At 38.6% G+C, this 12,287-nt stretch overlaps 1 protein-coding gene across 5 annotated transcripts in view; it reads left to right on the top strand.

Annotated features, from left to right (window-relative positions):
• FBXW7 (F-box and WD repeat domain containing 7) overlaps window positions 1-12,287 on the top strand; it is a 177,098-nt gene that overhangs the window by 146,263 nt on the left and 18,548 nt on the right. For all 5 annotated transcript variants that reach the window (XR_005626595.1, XM_039700105.1, XM_039700107.1 and 2 more), the window contains 3 exons: window positions 292-374; window positions 3,551-3,692; window positions 10,791-10,925. Coding sequence is in view for 4 of the 5 variants with exons in the window: in XM_039700105.1 (XP_039556039.1) it covers window positions 292-374; window positions 3,551-3,692; window positions 10,791-10,925 (360 nt within the window). In the remaining variant the exon portion in view is untranslated. The remainder of the gene's footprint in view (window positions 1-291; window positions 375-3,550; window positions 3,693-10,790; window positions 10,926-12,287) is intronic.

Genomic DNA, 12,287 nt, shown 5'->3' with positions numbered 1-12,287 from the left:
TAACACCGTTCCGCACACTTTTGCACAATTGGGGAATTAAAAGAATGTAATTCCAGTAGATTTTGGAACCTAAAAGAGCAATAATATATACATGCACCCTATAAAACATGTATCAAATATTGTTGAATTCAGAAAATAAAATGCTGCTTTAAGTGATTTTATGATTGTTAACTTTTTGAAAATTGGTATAAAAGTAGAAGGTAAAAATGTGTTAATTTTACAGAAGTACACATAAGTAAGGTTGATTGGTAACTAAATCCGTGTTGTTACTCTTTTTCCCTCACCTTGCAGATGAAGAGAAAGTTGGACCATGGCTCCGAGGTCCGTTCTTTCTCTCTGGGAAAGAAACCCTGCAAAGTCTCAGAGTACACAAGGTAATTAAATGCAATGACAGATCACTGGATCCTGATTCCTGCATATATCCTGTTTTTCCAATTGCTGAGTCTGATTAATTAAGCTCCTCTTAATGTTAAAACACTGTAAAGCAAAGAAGAGGTGGTATCAGCATTTGTATATTGCTTTGCTAATTTAAATTACGTGAACTGAAGATGAGTTTTAATGAAGTAGCCAGACTTGCACTTCTTCAGTTGAGGTTTGTGTTTCAATCTAAATATAGCATGCCCATTTATTTAAGAGCTGGAGCATTCTTGGTAATAAAGTCAATCAGATTTTAAAAAGGGACATAACGATAAACCCTAAGACTATTAAAACTGTGATCAAATGTATCACTTTGCTATGGTAACAGGAATGAGAGAATGGAAATTCACGTAGGCAGAGCAGACCATCTGATCTTAACAGGAACACACACGTACTTGCTCTCCACAATGTGAAAGTATTAGGGGTTCTGCTCCGCTTCCTTGCTGCTCCTGTGTGGTGCCTGGAAGCACAAATCCCTGCTGCTGTTCCCATCAGGTGCTTCATGGGGTAAAGCACTCCTAACCATGAGCAGCAGCAGCAGCAGAGCAGGGCTGTGGATGCACGCCTTACAACTGCATTCTTACTATGTAGTTGCCATAACAATTGTGCTTGGATGTCACGCTGCTTCCCATCCTGTTTGAATTTACACTATTTTGTGTTTTTTCCCCACTATAAGCATCGTCCCTCCCATGAGCCTCCCAAGGCTCTCTGGAAGTGGTACTTCTTTTGAACACATTACAGCAGTGTCCAGTCACTGATGGCTCTTGCAAAGTAGTTTATATTTTATTTCTCTTCCTTTAAGAGGTTTATCAGGTGATGGGTGAAAAGTTAGGCAGCAGGTCCTAGGGTTGCTTTTCAGATGTGTAAATACTGCAGCAGAGTAAAGGAGGTGATGTGCTGTTGCTGAGAGGCACTTGTTGCAGCTTCCACATCGCCCCAAGCCTGCAGGTGGTGTGTTCTGATTTCTGAGTCTGTGTAATGGAAGGACTCTCTTGTTGGGCACCATTTCTTAAGGTGATCCACTGGGAGTTCTCTGCAGTCCCAGAAAAGTAAACAGTTCAGCAACAAAGAAAACGCGCTTTTTTGTCAAATGTGTCTGTCAGGTTCAGAGGAACTGCTGGACTTGTCCAGCTTCCACAGGGACCTGACTCGTTGTTTCAGGAGGATGAAAATATAGAGGAAAAATGAAGTATGAACAAGTGTCTTGTGGTTTAATCTGAGGTCAAAGGAAAGAAACTTTCAGATCCTGTTTTGAATAACTGTTTTTGACTGACAACTAGTTTACAGCAGAAGAAAGTGAAACAGTTCTACCTGGGGCAAGTTCAAGGTTACATACTGCTCAGAACCAATAAAAGATAATTTCAAGTGCCTTATTTTGGACCTTGAATGATAGGCCTTGATCTCTATGCAGGTGATTGGAATGACTAAGCTGTAAAATCACATTTTTATTTTAAAAATACTTTTAACTGACATTACTTGGATTTTGAGTAGCTATTGGCATAAAAGAATCCTTAAATAACATTTGGTCCTTCTCTCTTAAACTCTTTGATTTGGTTTTATCAAAATAATATGTAGGCAAATGATGCAATTCTTGTGCCTGCTTGTTTCCAGTTTCCCAAGGATCAGGGACTCTAAAATTGACCAGCTGATGAACTTTGTTTGCATATAACAGGTAAAGTCAGTAAACAAATGCCATTAGGAGGACCCCTCATCTCTGAAACAGTATTTTCATACCAGCCTCTCTTTCTGTTATTACTCAGCAAAATGAACAGTTAAAATAGGCCTGCTCAAACCAATCTTTACTTTTCTTGACCAGTTTGGGTAAATGTTAGGATATGCTATGATTGTCCTTCAGAATAAGGAAGAGTAGAGTGAAATATTTGTAGAGCATAATGAGGTAAATATTCAAATGAACTTGCCTTGCATCATTTAAGCTATTCCTGTAGCCACTGAAAAATCAGTAAACCCTCTAAGATCATTCCTACTAAAAGAAGCAGAGGGTTTTTTGGAGTCTCACACTATATTTAAAGTGCTCATGCTTGTGCAAATACTACTGGGGTTCCATATTTCCTGCTAGGGAATACAGCTTTGATAGTCTCTGAATTAAGTACTTTACATTATGTATAAAAAACAAAACAAAAACATGCCCCCCCCCCAAAAAAAAAAAAAACCCAAAACAACAAAACCCCAGAAAACCAAAAGAAAAACCAATCCTGAAAATGAAAAAACCCCAGCCAAACAAAAAAAACCCCAAAACAACAAAACCCAAGAAAAGAAAGAAAGAACAAGAAAACCAAAAGAAAAACCAATCCTGAAAATGAAAAAACCCCAGCCAAACAAAAAAAACCCCAAACTAGAAAACACAGTCAGCTGTATTTCTTTAGACTCCCACAATGGTAGCTTAATCCCAGGTCTTTTAAAAGCTCCATTCCGTATGAACGAGCTGGTTTTTAACATGTCAGAGTGAAAAAATCAAACTGTGATTCAGAGAGCACCTTTGGCTGCTTTTCCCTTTTCACTTCACACACCCCCCTTTAATTCCTGTGTCATTCCATCAACACACAATCTTTAAAAGACCATATAGAGTATTTCAAAGCCCAATTCCAGACCACTGTGCCACTAGAACTGTTTGATATTACTAGCTCTTTATCAACAAAATATATTAAAACCTAAAAATAGATATTTTTTTCCCTTTTGGAGATGAGGCAGCACTAGCACATTTCACATACAGGTGGAACTCTTGAGATCTGGCTTCCTACATCCCCTGTCAGAAGGCAGCAGTGTAGCTCAGAAGGAAAGGAAATACTCTGGCAAGGAAAGGAATGTGTAAACCTGTATCTTTACACACAACTTGCTGGGCAGTTAATAGAGTGATAATTTTTCAGCCTTGAAATGTGATCCCTATTTCTCCCCTAGTTGGAGGGCTGGCACTGCAGTGGTAGAAGCAGGCAGATTTATCCAAGTGAGGGACTGGCCTCTTGAGTGACCAGCAGAACAATTCTTCACGCTAATGCTTTTGCATGAAGCTAAAGAGTTGAAGTGATAGTTGCATATCATGTACTAGATTTTTTTGTTCTCTGTGGATTTTCCATGGTGTTTTACCTGTGGCTGTCACTTTTCATTTGTATGGCAGTACCACGGGGCTGGTGCCATGTTCTGCCACGCCGACGACGTTTGGGGACCTGCGGGCAGCCAACGGCCAGGGACAGCAGCGGCGCCGCATCACATCCGTGCAGCCCCCCTCCGGCCTCCAGGAATGGCTGAAAATGTTTCAGGTAACCATGCTTGCAGAAATAAGCATCTGAAGCAACTCTGCCTCCTTGGTTTTATGTAAGGGAGTGCTTCAGTAGAGTTGGTTCTCCTTGTACGTCCCAGAATTGTCTCTGCCGTTGATTTTGTGTTCTCTTGCAATACCAAATGGGCATCAGCTTTAAGGAATACTTGTTCCCTGTTTCAGCCAAAAACAACAGCTTTAGCTGGTTTCTTAGTAATAGAATCCTTCCTGTTTAATGCTTTCACATCTTCTGCAAAGTCTGTCCAATATGTGAGGGCTACCTGCATGGTCTCAAGCCATTTTTGCTTGAGACTAATAAGCTTTGGTGCATGGTTTGCTTCAGTGCAGTTATAGCTCTAGATTTGTCACAAGTCTGGTGTCTTCTAAGAATAGAAAGAAAAGTTTATCAAAAATAGATTAAAAGGAAACTCAGTGTGTATTTTTACTGATCTCTGTGTACTGAACATGTCAGCCAGCACATGTGTACACAGCTGAAGGAAGAGGTTTTTGTATCTTTTAAAATGCCTTTAGCAACGCCTAAAAATTACCTATCTGGACAAAAGAAAAGGTGTGAAGGACAATGCTATGGACTGCTTGCACAGGTTGAAACTGAAATCTGCCTGGATCCCAGTCAGGGAGCACCTGAGACAATTTTGTATATGTTAATACAAGCAAAGTTTGAGGCAAGCTTCTCCTTCTGGTCCACAACGTGTACCATTGAGATCATAAAATTTTGCTCTGTATTTTTAAGAAGCAGGTTTGAGTCGTGGTCATTGATTTGAAAAATGAAAATATTATGCCTTGCTATCTTGATTAATAAGCCATTCCTTCTAAAAGCATTTTCAAAAGGAGCAACTAACAAATACAGGCATTGTTTCAATTACTGTAAGAGGTAAAGATAAAAGAACAATATTGTAGATACAGGTATCTATCATACAATTTTGCAGGCAGAAGTGTGCTTTGGCTTGATTCATGCTGCCACATAATACCATTGATCTCAATCACTGTCAGTTCTGAACATTAAAATAATAATGTAGAACCTCTTTCCTCTTTATTTTTACACATTTATGATCTGCTTAAACCAGTGGAAGCTTGAAATTAAGGTTCTTATACACATCATTCAATTTCTTGAAAATATTCACATTTAATTACTGTGGTGTATCTTTTTTGAGACTGTTCATAGAAATATGTCTTTTTAACCCCTAAGAATCATATTTGAAGGGTACTATGTGTATTTATATGGTAATGTAATACTACACTGTATTTTCACATTTTGTAATGTTAGAACATTTGTACTAACAAAAGCTATTTTGTTACAATATGTAACCTACTTTTATGTAAGATTCATAGTTAGTGACAGTTACATATTTTTGAAAAAGATTTTGAAAGGCTGAAGTGTTTGAGAGTAGTGCAGACACCCATGACAGTAAGAGCAATGCTATTTGCTGTGTGGTTAGGATGTAAGCCCATGAAAATTTTGCCTATGTAGACAAATGTGTACAGTGTGTAATGTAGAAAATGTGTTTTAATACATATATATTTAGATACTTTCAACTTGTCAAAATACTTAGTTGCAGTACTAAATACCTAAATGCTGATCTATACTATTGAGGGAGGCCTCTCTCTCCTAACTGGAGATCATTGAGCAGCACTTATTGATCATGTCTGTCACTGGTAGTTTTTATTGCATTCACAAAAGGAGTCCCTTACTTTTGAAGAAAAGCTTTCAGAGTCATGTAGTTCTATCTCAGCGTTCATCTGCTTGCCTCCTCATTTTCTATGTGCTTATTTTTCACATGAGTTTCATGAAAGGGGCCAGGTCTTAAACAGCCAAATGATAAAAGCACATTCATAGGGGAGGTAGTGCTGCCCAAAGGGCAGGATTAAATGGCACATGCAGCATCATTCTTGCAATACAAAGTTTTTCCTGTAGAGAAACAGGAATGAGAGAGCTTTCTTTGTGTACTGTGTACTTGCTAGTCCAGCTTAATAGCTGTCTTATTTAATATGAGAATATATTTCTAAATAATTTTAAAGCTGAATTTCTAGAGGCATGTTAGGGGGACATATGTACTGTTTCATGTAAAACTGTAGAAGCTGGCAGTGACCAGTGTTACTTAGCTATTTCAAGGACTCTCACCACGTAGCCTTCAGTCCTTCTCCTGTGTTATCTTTTCAGATAAAATCCAGACCACTCTGCAAATATTAAGAAAACTTAAGATGGTCTATAATGGTTTTTTTAAAATTTACTTTTTATATGTACTTCCTCTTGTTATGTTTTATAGTTGATCTAAGCCTTTTATTTTTAAAGTAACAAAATAATGCAGAAGGGAGAAGAAGTTGTGTAGTTGCACTTTCCCTTTAAAAATAAAATTGTGTATCGATTTCAATGAAGTCTGGAGAGAAGAACAGAAAGGCATTTTATTAGATTCAAACCAGTTAATTTCTTAAAGGCCTATTTATTTTTTCTGGTTTGCAGTGGCTCTTGACTTCAGGTCTTTTTAAAATCCACTCTAAGAGTTTTTAAAGTCCAGTGCCCAAATGTGTCTTTTCAAAATTTCTTCCTTTTACAAGAGGTTTTAGGTCACCAAATTGCTTGCCATAAGGAAAATAAGTCAGCTGATGCTAAGTTCTGTCAGAGTTGGTATTTGCTTTAAAAATGACTAAGCTCTCCGTTCTTCCTACTTGATATACTTAGGGTGTTGGGACTTTTTATTGAAGTTATTTACTAAAAAGTGGCATTTTCATGGCAAATTGATTTTCCATGAAAAATGTTCCATACACGCCAATATAGGCAATCATTTTGAATACTTAGTGAATGCTATCATTTTACCTACAGCTGGAAACACTCTTTTTCACAGGAGTTTAGATAGTGTCCAAAATGCTTTTGCCATATCTGGCTGGAAAGAGCACCATTCCTTTTCTTTTTTTACATAAATAGTTGGCTTAGCCACCTAAATTCAAACTGCTTACATTCTCCCTTCCAAAGGTGCTTTGGAATGAATACATGTACGACTGAGTAGTCCACTCTTACGTGAAGCATGAGAAGAAGATTGTACCATAACCAGCATTGCAGCATTTTCTGCTCTGTGTCTTGTGGTGGGACTAGGTCAAGGGTTGGAGTTTCTTTGCAGCTCCTACACTGCAGCTGCACTGCAGCTTCACTCCCCGTTGGCTGCATCACCATTGCTGGTTTGTTTCAGAGCACTCCTGCAGACTTGCAGCAGGTCTCCTGCCCATCCCTTTGGCTTGGCTCTCATGGCAATTTTTGTTGCATACAAATTCAGCTGGTTTCAGGGAAACTCTATGTTATCCAACCTCTAGCAGGGATGCAGGGTTTGAGCCAGTCACAGCTCCTCTAGATAAGGTCCACCACTTGTGCTGCAAATGTTCGGCCCAGGGGACGAGGCTGGGGACTGGGACTCTGATATGGGTTAATGAGGGGACTTCAGCACCAGCTGCTCCTGAGTCTCTCCTGGTGTGACAAACTACTTGCTGTACAGCTCTACAGCTGTAGATGGTGTTTCTTTCACTGCTTGTGTGTTATTTTTATCCAGACTGAGATACCCTCAAGGTGGGGGATGGCAGGGTTTTGGATAACTGATCCCAGAGCTGGACAGAAGCAGGCTCCAAGAAGAGCCCTTCTGCAGGTCTCAGTGATGACAGACCTCCATTAACAGAATTTAGTAATGGAGAACAGCACCCTGAAGTTAAACTCTTTAAAATAGATTGTCCTTAATATACCTATTATCACAAAAGGATATAATTGCTGCAAGCTGTAATTGTACAAATTGAAGGTAGCAGATGAGAGCTGAGCAATAGGAAGAGTGCAGGTCATGGAAGAGGAGAGGTAGAAACAGATGATGATAAAAAAACAGGTGGCAGGTCAGAGAGAAGGTGGAGGTGGAAGTTGTAGAAGCAGCAAAGATGTTGTTTATATTGATTGTAAGAAAGGGAGGACATTTACCCAGAGTAGCGAAGGGGGAAAAGAAGGGATAGTTTTCAGTTAGGTAGTGCCATTGTTACAGCAGCTGCTTTAGTGGATGAGGAAATGCTATGAACAGCCAAAAGGCTTTGGCTGACAAATCAACACCTTCCTGAGGAAATGAGAGCAAAGAGGGGATATGTTTCTTTAGGATTCTGAAATCATTCAAAGAGCAGTATCAGTGGGCCCTGCCACCTTCCCAAGGGCTATGTGAATGAATCCTGGAGTTATCTTTCCTAAGGGAACCCCTGCTCATAATAAAAACTTTAGTTCAATTTTACGTTAAAATTAAATTTCAGTTTTGAAGAAAAGGAAAGCAAAGGAAGACAATTAAGCAAAATAATTTTAAAGTATATTCTTTACAAGGACCTTCAGTTTGAAAGGGAATTGCCTGGTAGAAATCCAAGGTGTCGAGTCACGATGCCACCTGTCTCAAAAGTCTCTGGTCATCTACAAGGTTTGAAACTTTGCAAACTGGCACACAGTTACTTTTTCTTTCTGTTTTGCAATATTTGTTCACTGTTGTTTCTCATCAAAGCCACAGTTACTCCTTTTCCCTTCTGCCTGATGAGCTACATGCAGTTTTCTCACAAATGGATCAAGCTACGGGGCCGAGAAACAGAATTTGCTCGTCTTGTCTTCATTAATGCAAACAGTTGTGTTCATCTGGCAAGGCTTCCTCCCAATTTTTCATGCCAGACATTTCCCTCAGAGACCCCTTACCAACTGTAGCTGGAGGTTTGTTTGCTTAAGTGAAAGACTGAAGGGACAATGTCCTAGAGACAACATTTTGTAGCAGTTGATTGCTTAAGAAGATCTGTAGGAAGCTGCCTGTATCCATCCCCTAATGATGACAGACAGATAAAAGAGGGTTCTGCTTTTAGTCATTAGCAACTCTTTCCCATTCTTGAATCTTCTCCCTTTTCTGTCCAGTTCTGTGTTAAGTTTTAAAAACCAACTAAGTGTAAGAGAGTTACAGATTAAGATAGCATACACTGACATTATTAATCAATAACATGTTGGTAACTGCTAGCAACATTTGCCACAGCAGCAAACAATGCTTTTCAGGTAGAGTTGTTCTAATTTAGTAAATGTAGCTGCTTATAAATGAAGAGTAGACTGACCTTGGAAATTTATATTATAAGGAAGTAGCACAAGTATTACTTTCCCTCTTTTTAATTCTCCTAAATTCAAACACGGCTGACAGATGACATTAAAGCCTGCAAACGTTTGTGCCTAACACCAGCTAAGCTGTGGGTTAATGAAACAAACAGCAGTTGGAAAGTTGGTGAGGTAAACAGTTCTTTAGTGCATGATTTATGGAGAACTGCTCTGTGATGCAAATGTTTCTGTTGAAAGAAATTTATAATAAAAGCTGTTTACAGCAACACTGCTGCAACTTTGGCTGAGACAGTCTTGTTTTTTTTAATATTCTGAGGCACTGGGTATGGGACATGAAACCCCCATCTGCTGTGGTGACACTGCATACACACAGGTGGATGGGGAATGTTTTCTTACCAGCTTAAACCATTTTACCAGTTGCCCACAGTGTGTGGAAAGGCTCAGGTCAGGACCTTCCTCCTCCATTAGGGCAGGCTGCCCAGTGGCTGGCACACATTTGCTGCAGGGCAGGGGCATGGCAGTGGGGTGAGGCAGTCCCAGAGGGTGCTCACCCCCTGACAGAGCCACCTCCCCTGCCTGAGGCACTCGGGTCACTTGAGAGTCCCCATGGCCATCTTTTGGGTAAATGATACTTCTACTGACATTTCAACTATTTTGATGTTTTAATTAGGGAAAAATGATGCAATGCTGTGATCTTCCTACATTGAGTAAAGCTGGGCATTTAGCTGCTTTGCATTCACTTTCAGAAGTTCCACCTTCTTCACTTTCCTCATTGTTCTGGCAGAAACTGCACAGGACACTAACATTGTAGTATTATGGAGACCTGAGTGAATTGTCAGAGTCAAATCCAGATTTAGAGCATGAGTAGTAAAGGTTCTGAGATACATGGCAGACTAATACAGAAATTAAATTGTAAGGTATCTTGCCCTCTTTTTTCAAGTTTGAGTTAGCCTCTTATGTTAACTGTAATATCATTTGTATGTGCTAATTTACTTGTAAATGTCACTCCAGAAGACATTTGAGAATAGGAATGTGAATCTGCTCTCAAAAACTGTGATGTCTCATTTTCTCTCTAAGGCTTTATTTGTGCTCTAATTCTGTTGCTAGATCAGCTAGCAGTAGCTGTTGTTTTTTTCTGTAATTTTTTTCTTTAAATTGTTTTCACATAACGAATCAAAGCTCTTTGATGAGCACAAATGAGTTTAAGGCATGATTTTTAGCTCCTCAGTATATTAAGTTACTATTTTTTTTTCCTACAAATGATGCTCCTAATCTGCTATGCTCCCAATTGAGTGCCTTATTAAAATCTTCAAATTTTATAGCACCCATTAGTAAAAATGTGGAGTAAGAAAATTACCAATCAAAATTCCCTGTTTATTCAAGTGTAAGTTGATACTTACAAAATATGCATTGGTTTATAGCCAGGATTCTGAAATTACAACATTGTCACTTAGGGACACACTGTAATAATAAAAGAGTAAGCTAATGTACTTTTCAAGAAAGTTTTTTACTTTCCTTTCCTCTTATTTCAAGATTTTGGTCTACCAGATGAAACATGAAGGTTAAAAGCTATAATCTCACTTGAATGCACAACAGAGAAAGGGAGTTCATTCTATTGCAACCCCTCTGTTGTCTGTAGCATGTGTGTAGATTTCATCAACTTCAAAAGAAGCTTAATTAATTCAATTATTATTACTAAATATTATTATCTATTTAATTGCCAATCTGTATGTGTGTGTATAACAAATCCTTTCTTAGCTTATGAATTAGTGTAGTAATTTTGAATATTTTGTGTTGATTAACTCCTCATTTTTGTGTCATTAGCATGAGCATTTATCTCCTGGCTTTTTATATGCTTGTATATAGTTCGATGAGGAAACTTAATTTGCCTTATTGGCACAGCAGTGGCACTTACTGATATAAACCAAACCAGTTTGTTAAACTAAGCTTACTCTTTCACTCTTTCTTTTTTTCTTTCTTCTTCCCTTGCAGAGCTGGAGCGGACCAGAGAAGTTACTTGCTTTAGATGAACTCATTGATAGTTGTGAACCAACACAAGTAAAACACATGATGCAAGTGATAGAGCCCCAGTTTCAAAGAGACTTCATTTCCTTGCTCCCAAAAGAGGTGAGAATTTCGGGGTGATATTGCATGCTGAAGTGCCTTGGCTGCCATCTTTAGAAAACTTCCGTGCTCTTTTTGCCAACGTAGCGATGTAAACTCATGTTAGAGGGTCACAGTTTGGAACACTGCCATGACATGTCTACTGTAATTTCAGGTTGACATATTTCTGTCTCTTGATAGTATTTAGATACTTGGAAATACAGATGACCCCTTTAAACAAAATCCCAATAGCTCTAAAAATATCTCTGTGTCTTAATTGGGCCAATCATGCTTTTTTTTGGGGAGCTAATTCTGTTAGGGCACACACACACAAAGATTTCCACTGGATGTGAGACCTCTCTGCACATTATTCTGTGAGTGTAAGCATTATTTTTAACACTGTAAGTGGTGAGTGTTTTGTTAATGTCATTTTTGAATTTATTTTAGACAAACAGAACCCTAAAATCTCTACCAAATATACCAAAAGTAAACCCAGAAAAGCACTTCTTACTAAGGATCAAGCCAAACTGTAATTAAGCAGACACCTTACAGTAAATCCTTCTCTGAAAATCAGATCATGTTATATCCACTTAAAGAGATTTAGATTTCAGTGTGTGTAATTAAGTGCTGTCCATACAAGAGTAATTTGTGATGTCATCACAACTAGAACGTGAGGGTGGATATACAAGTTTGCTGCAGTTACGGAACTAAGTGTATTTTAGTTGACTTATATAAATAGTACTTCTCACCTTGATTGGTTTTAGGAGTTAATTCCTAACACTTTGCAAAGCAAGTTTTTTTAAGTTATTTTGGTGTTTGTATTTGGTTGCTGTGTTTGACATGGTTTTATTACCTGAAGACTGTTTCATGTGTCTGTTCTTTGACACTTTTTTCTGGCATATATCCTATTTTTGAATACTTGCATGTACAAAGTTCTTCTTTCCTTTACTACACTGTCATATCTTCACAAGTCTCGAAGTGTCACAGCCTTTCCTTGCTGGCTGGCATTTGTAAGGGTTGGAATCAATTTATGCAGCAAGTATTAACTTAGTACACAGGATGTGAGATCAGTATTTAGAGAAGTAATTCCTGCAGCAGCCTTCTCAGGGAGTGCAAAGGACACTGGGCAAGGAGAAGAGCACCTCTGCATAGTTGCCATATTTCTAGAGAAGCTGCCCAAAACGTCAGAGGCAGAGGAAGGCAACAAGAATTTATATTTTGAAGAGACAGAAGATACTTTGCCACTTTTGCATCTATTCAGTCTGGAAATTTAACAGACAATTGATAACAGTAGCTCAGACATCAGTTCTCTTTGCATGATTCTGTGGCAATACTCACTGTGATCTAGTTACACTGTATCTAAAGATCACATGATAATTTCAGTTT

Source organism: Passer montanus, unplaced genomic scaffold, assembly GCF_014805655.1.
Source record: "Passer montanus isolate IOZ18808 unplaced genomic scaffold, ASM1480565v1 scaffold14, whole genome shotgun sequence".
Taxonomy (NCBI): Eukaryota; Metazoa; Chordata; class Aves; order Passeriformes; family Passeridae; genus Passer; species Passer montanus.
Note: the sequence above shows the minus strand (reverse complement) of the source record. Positions and strands in the feature narration are given on the sequence as shown.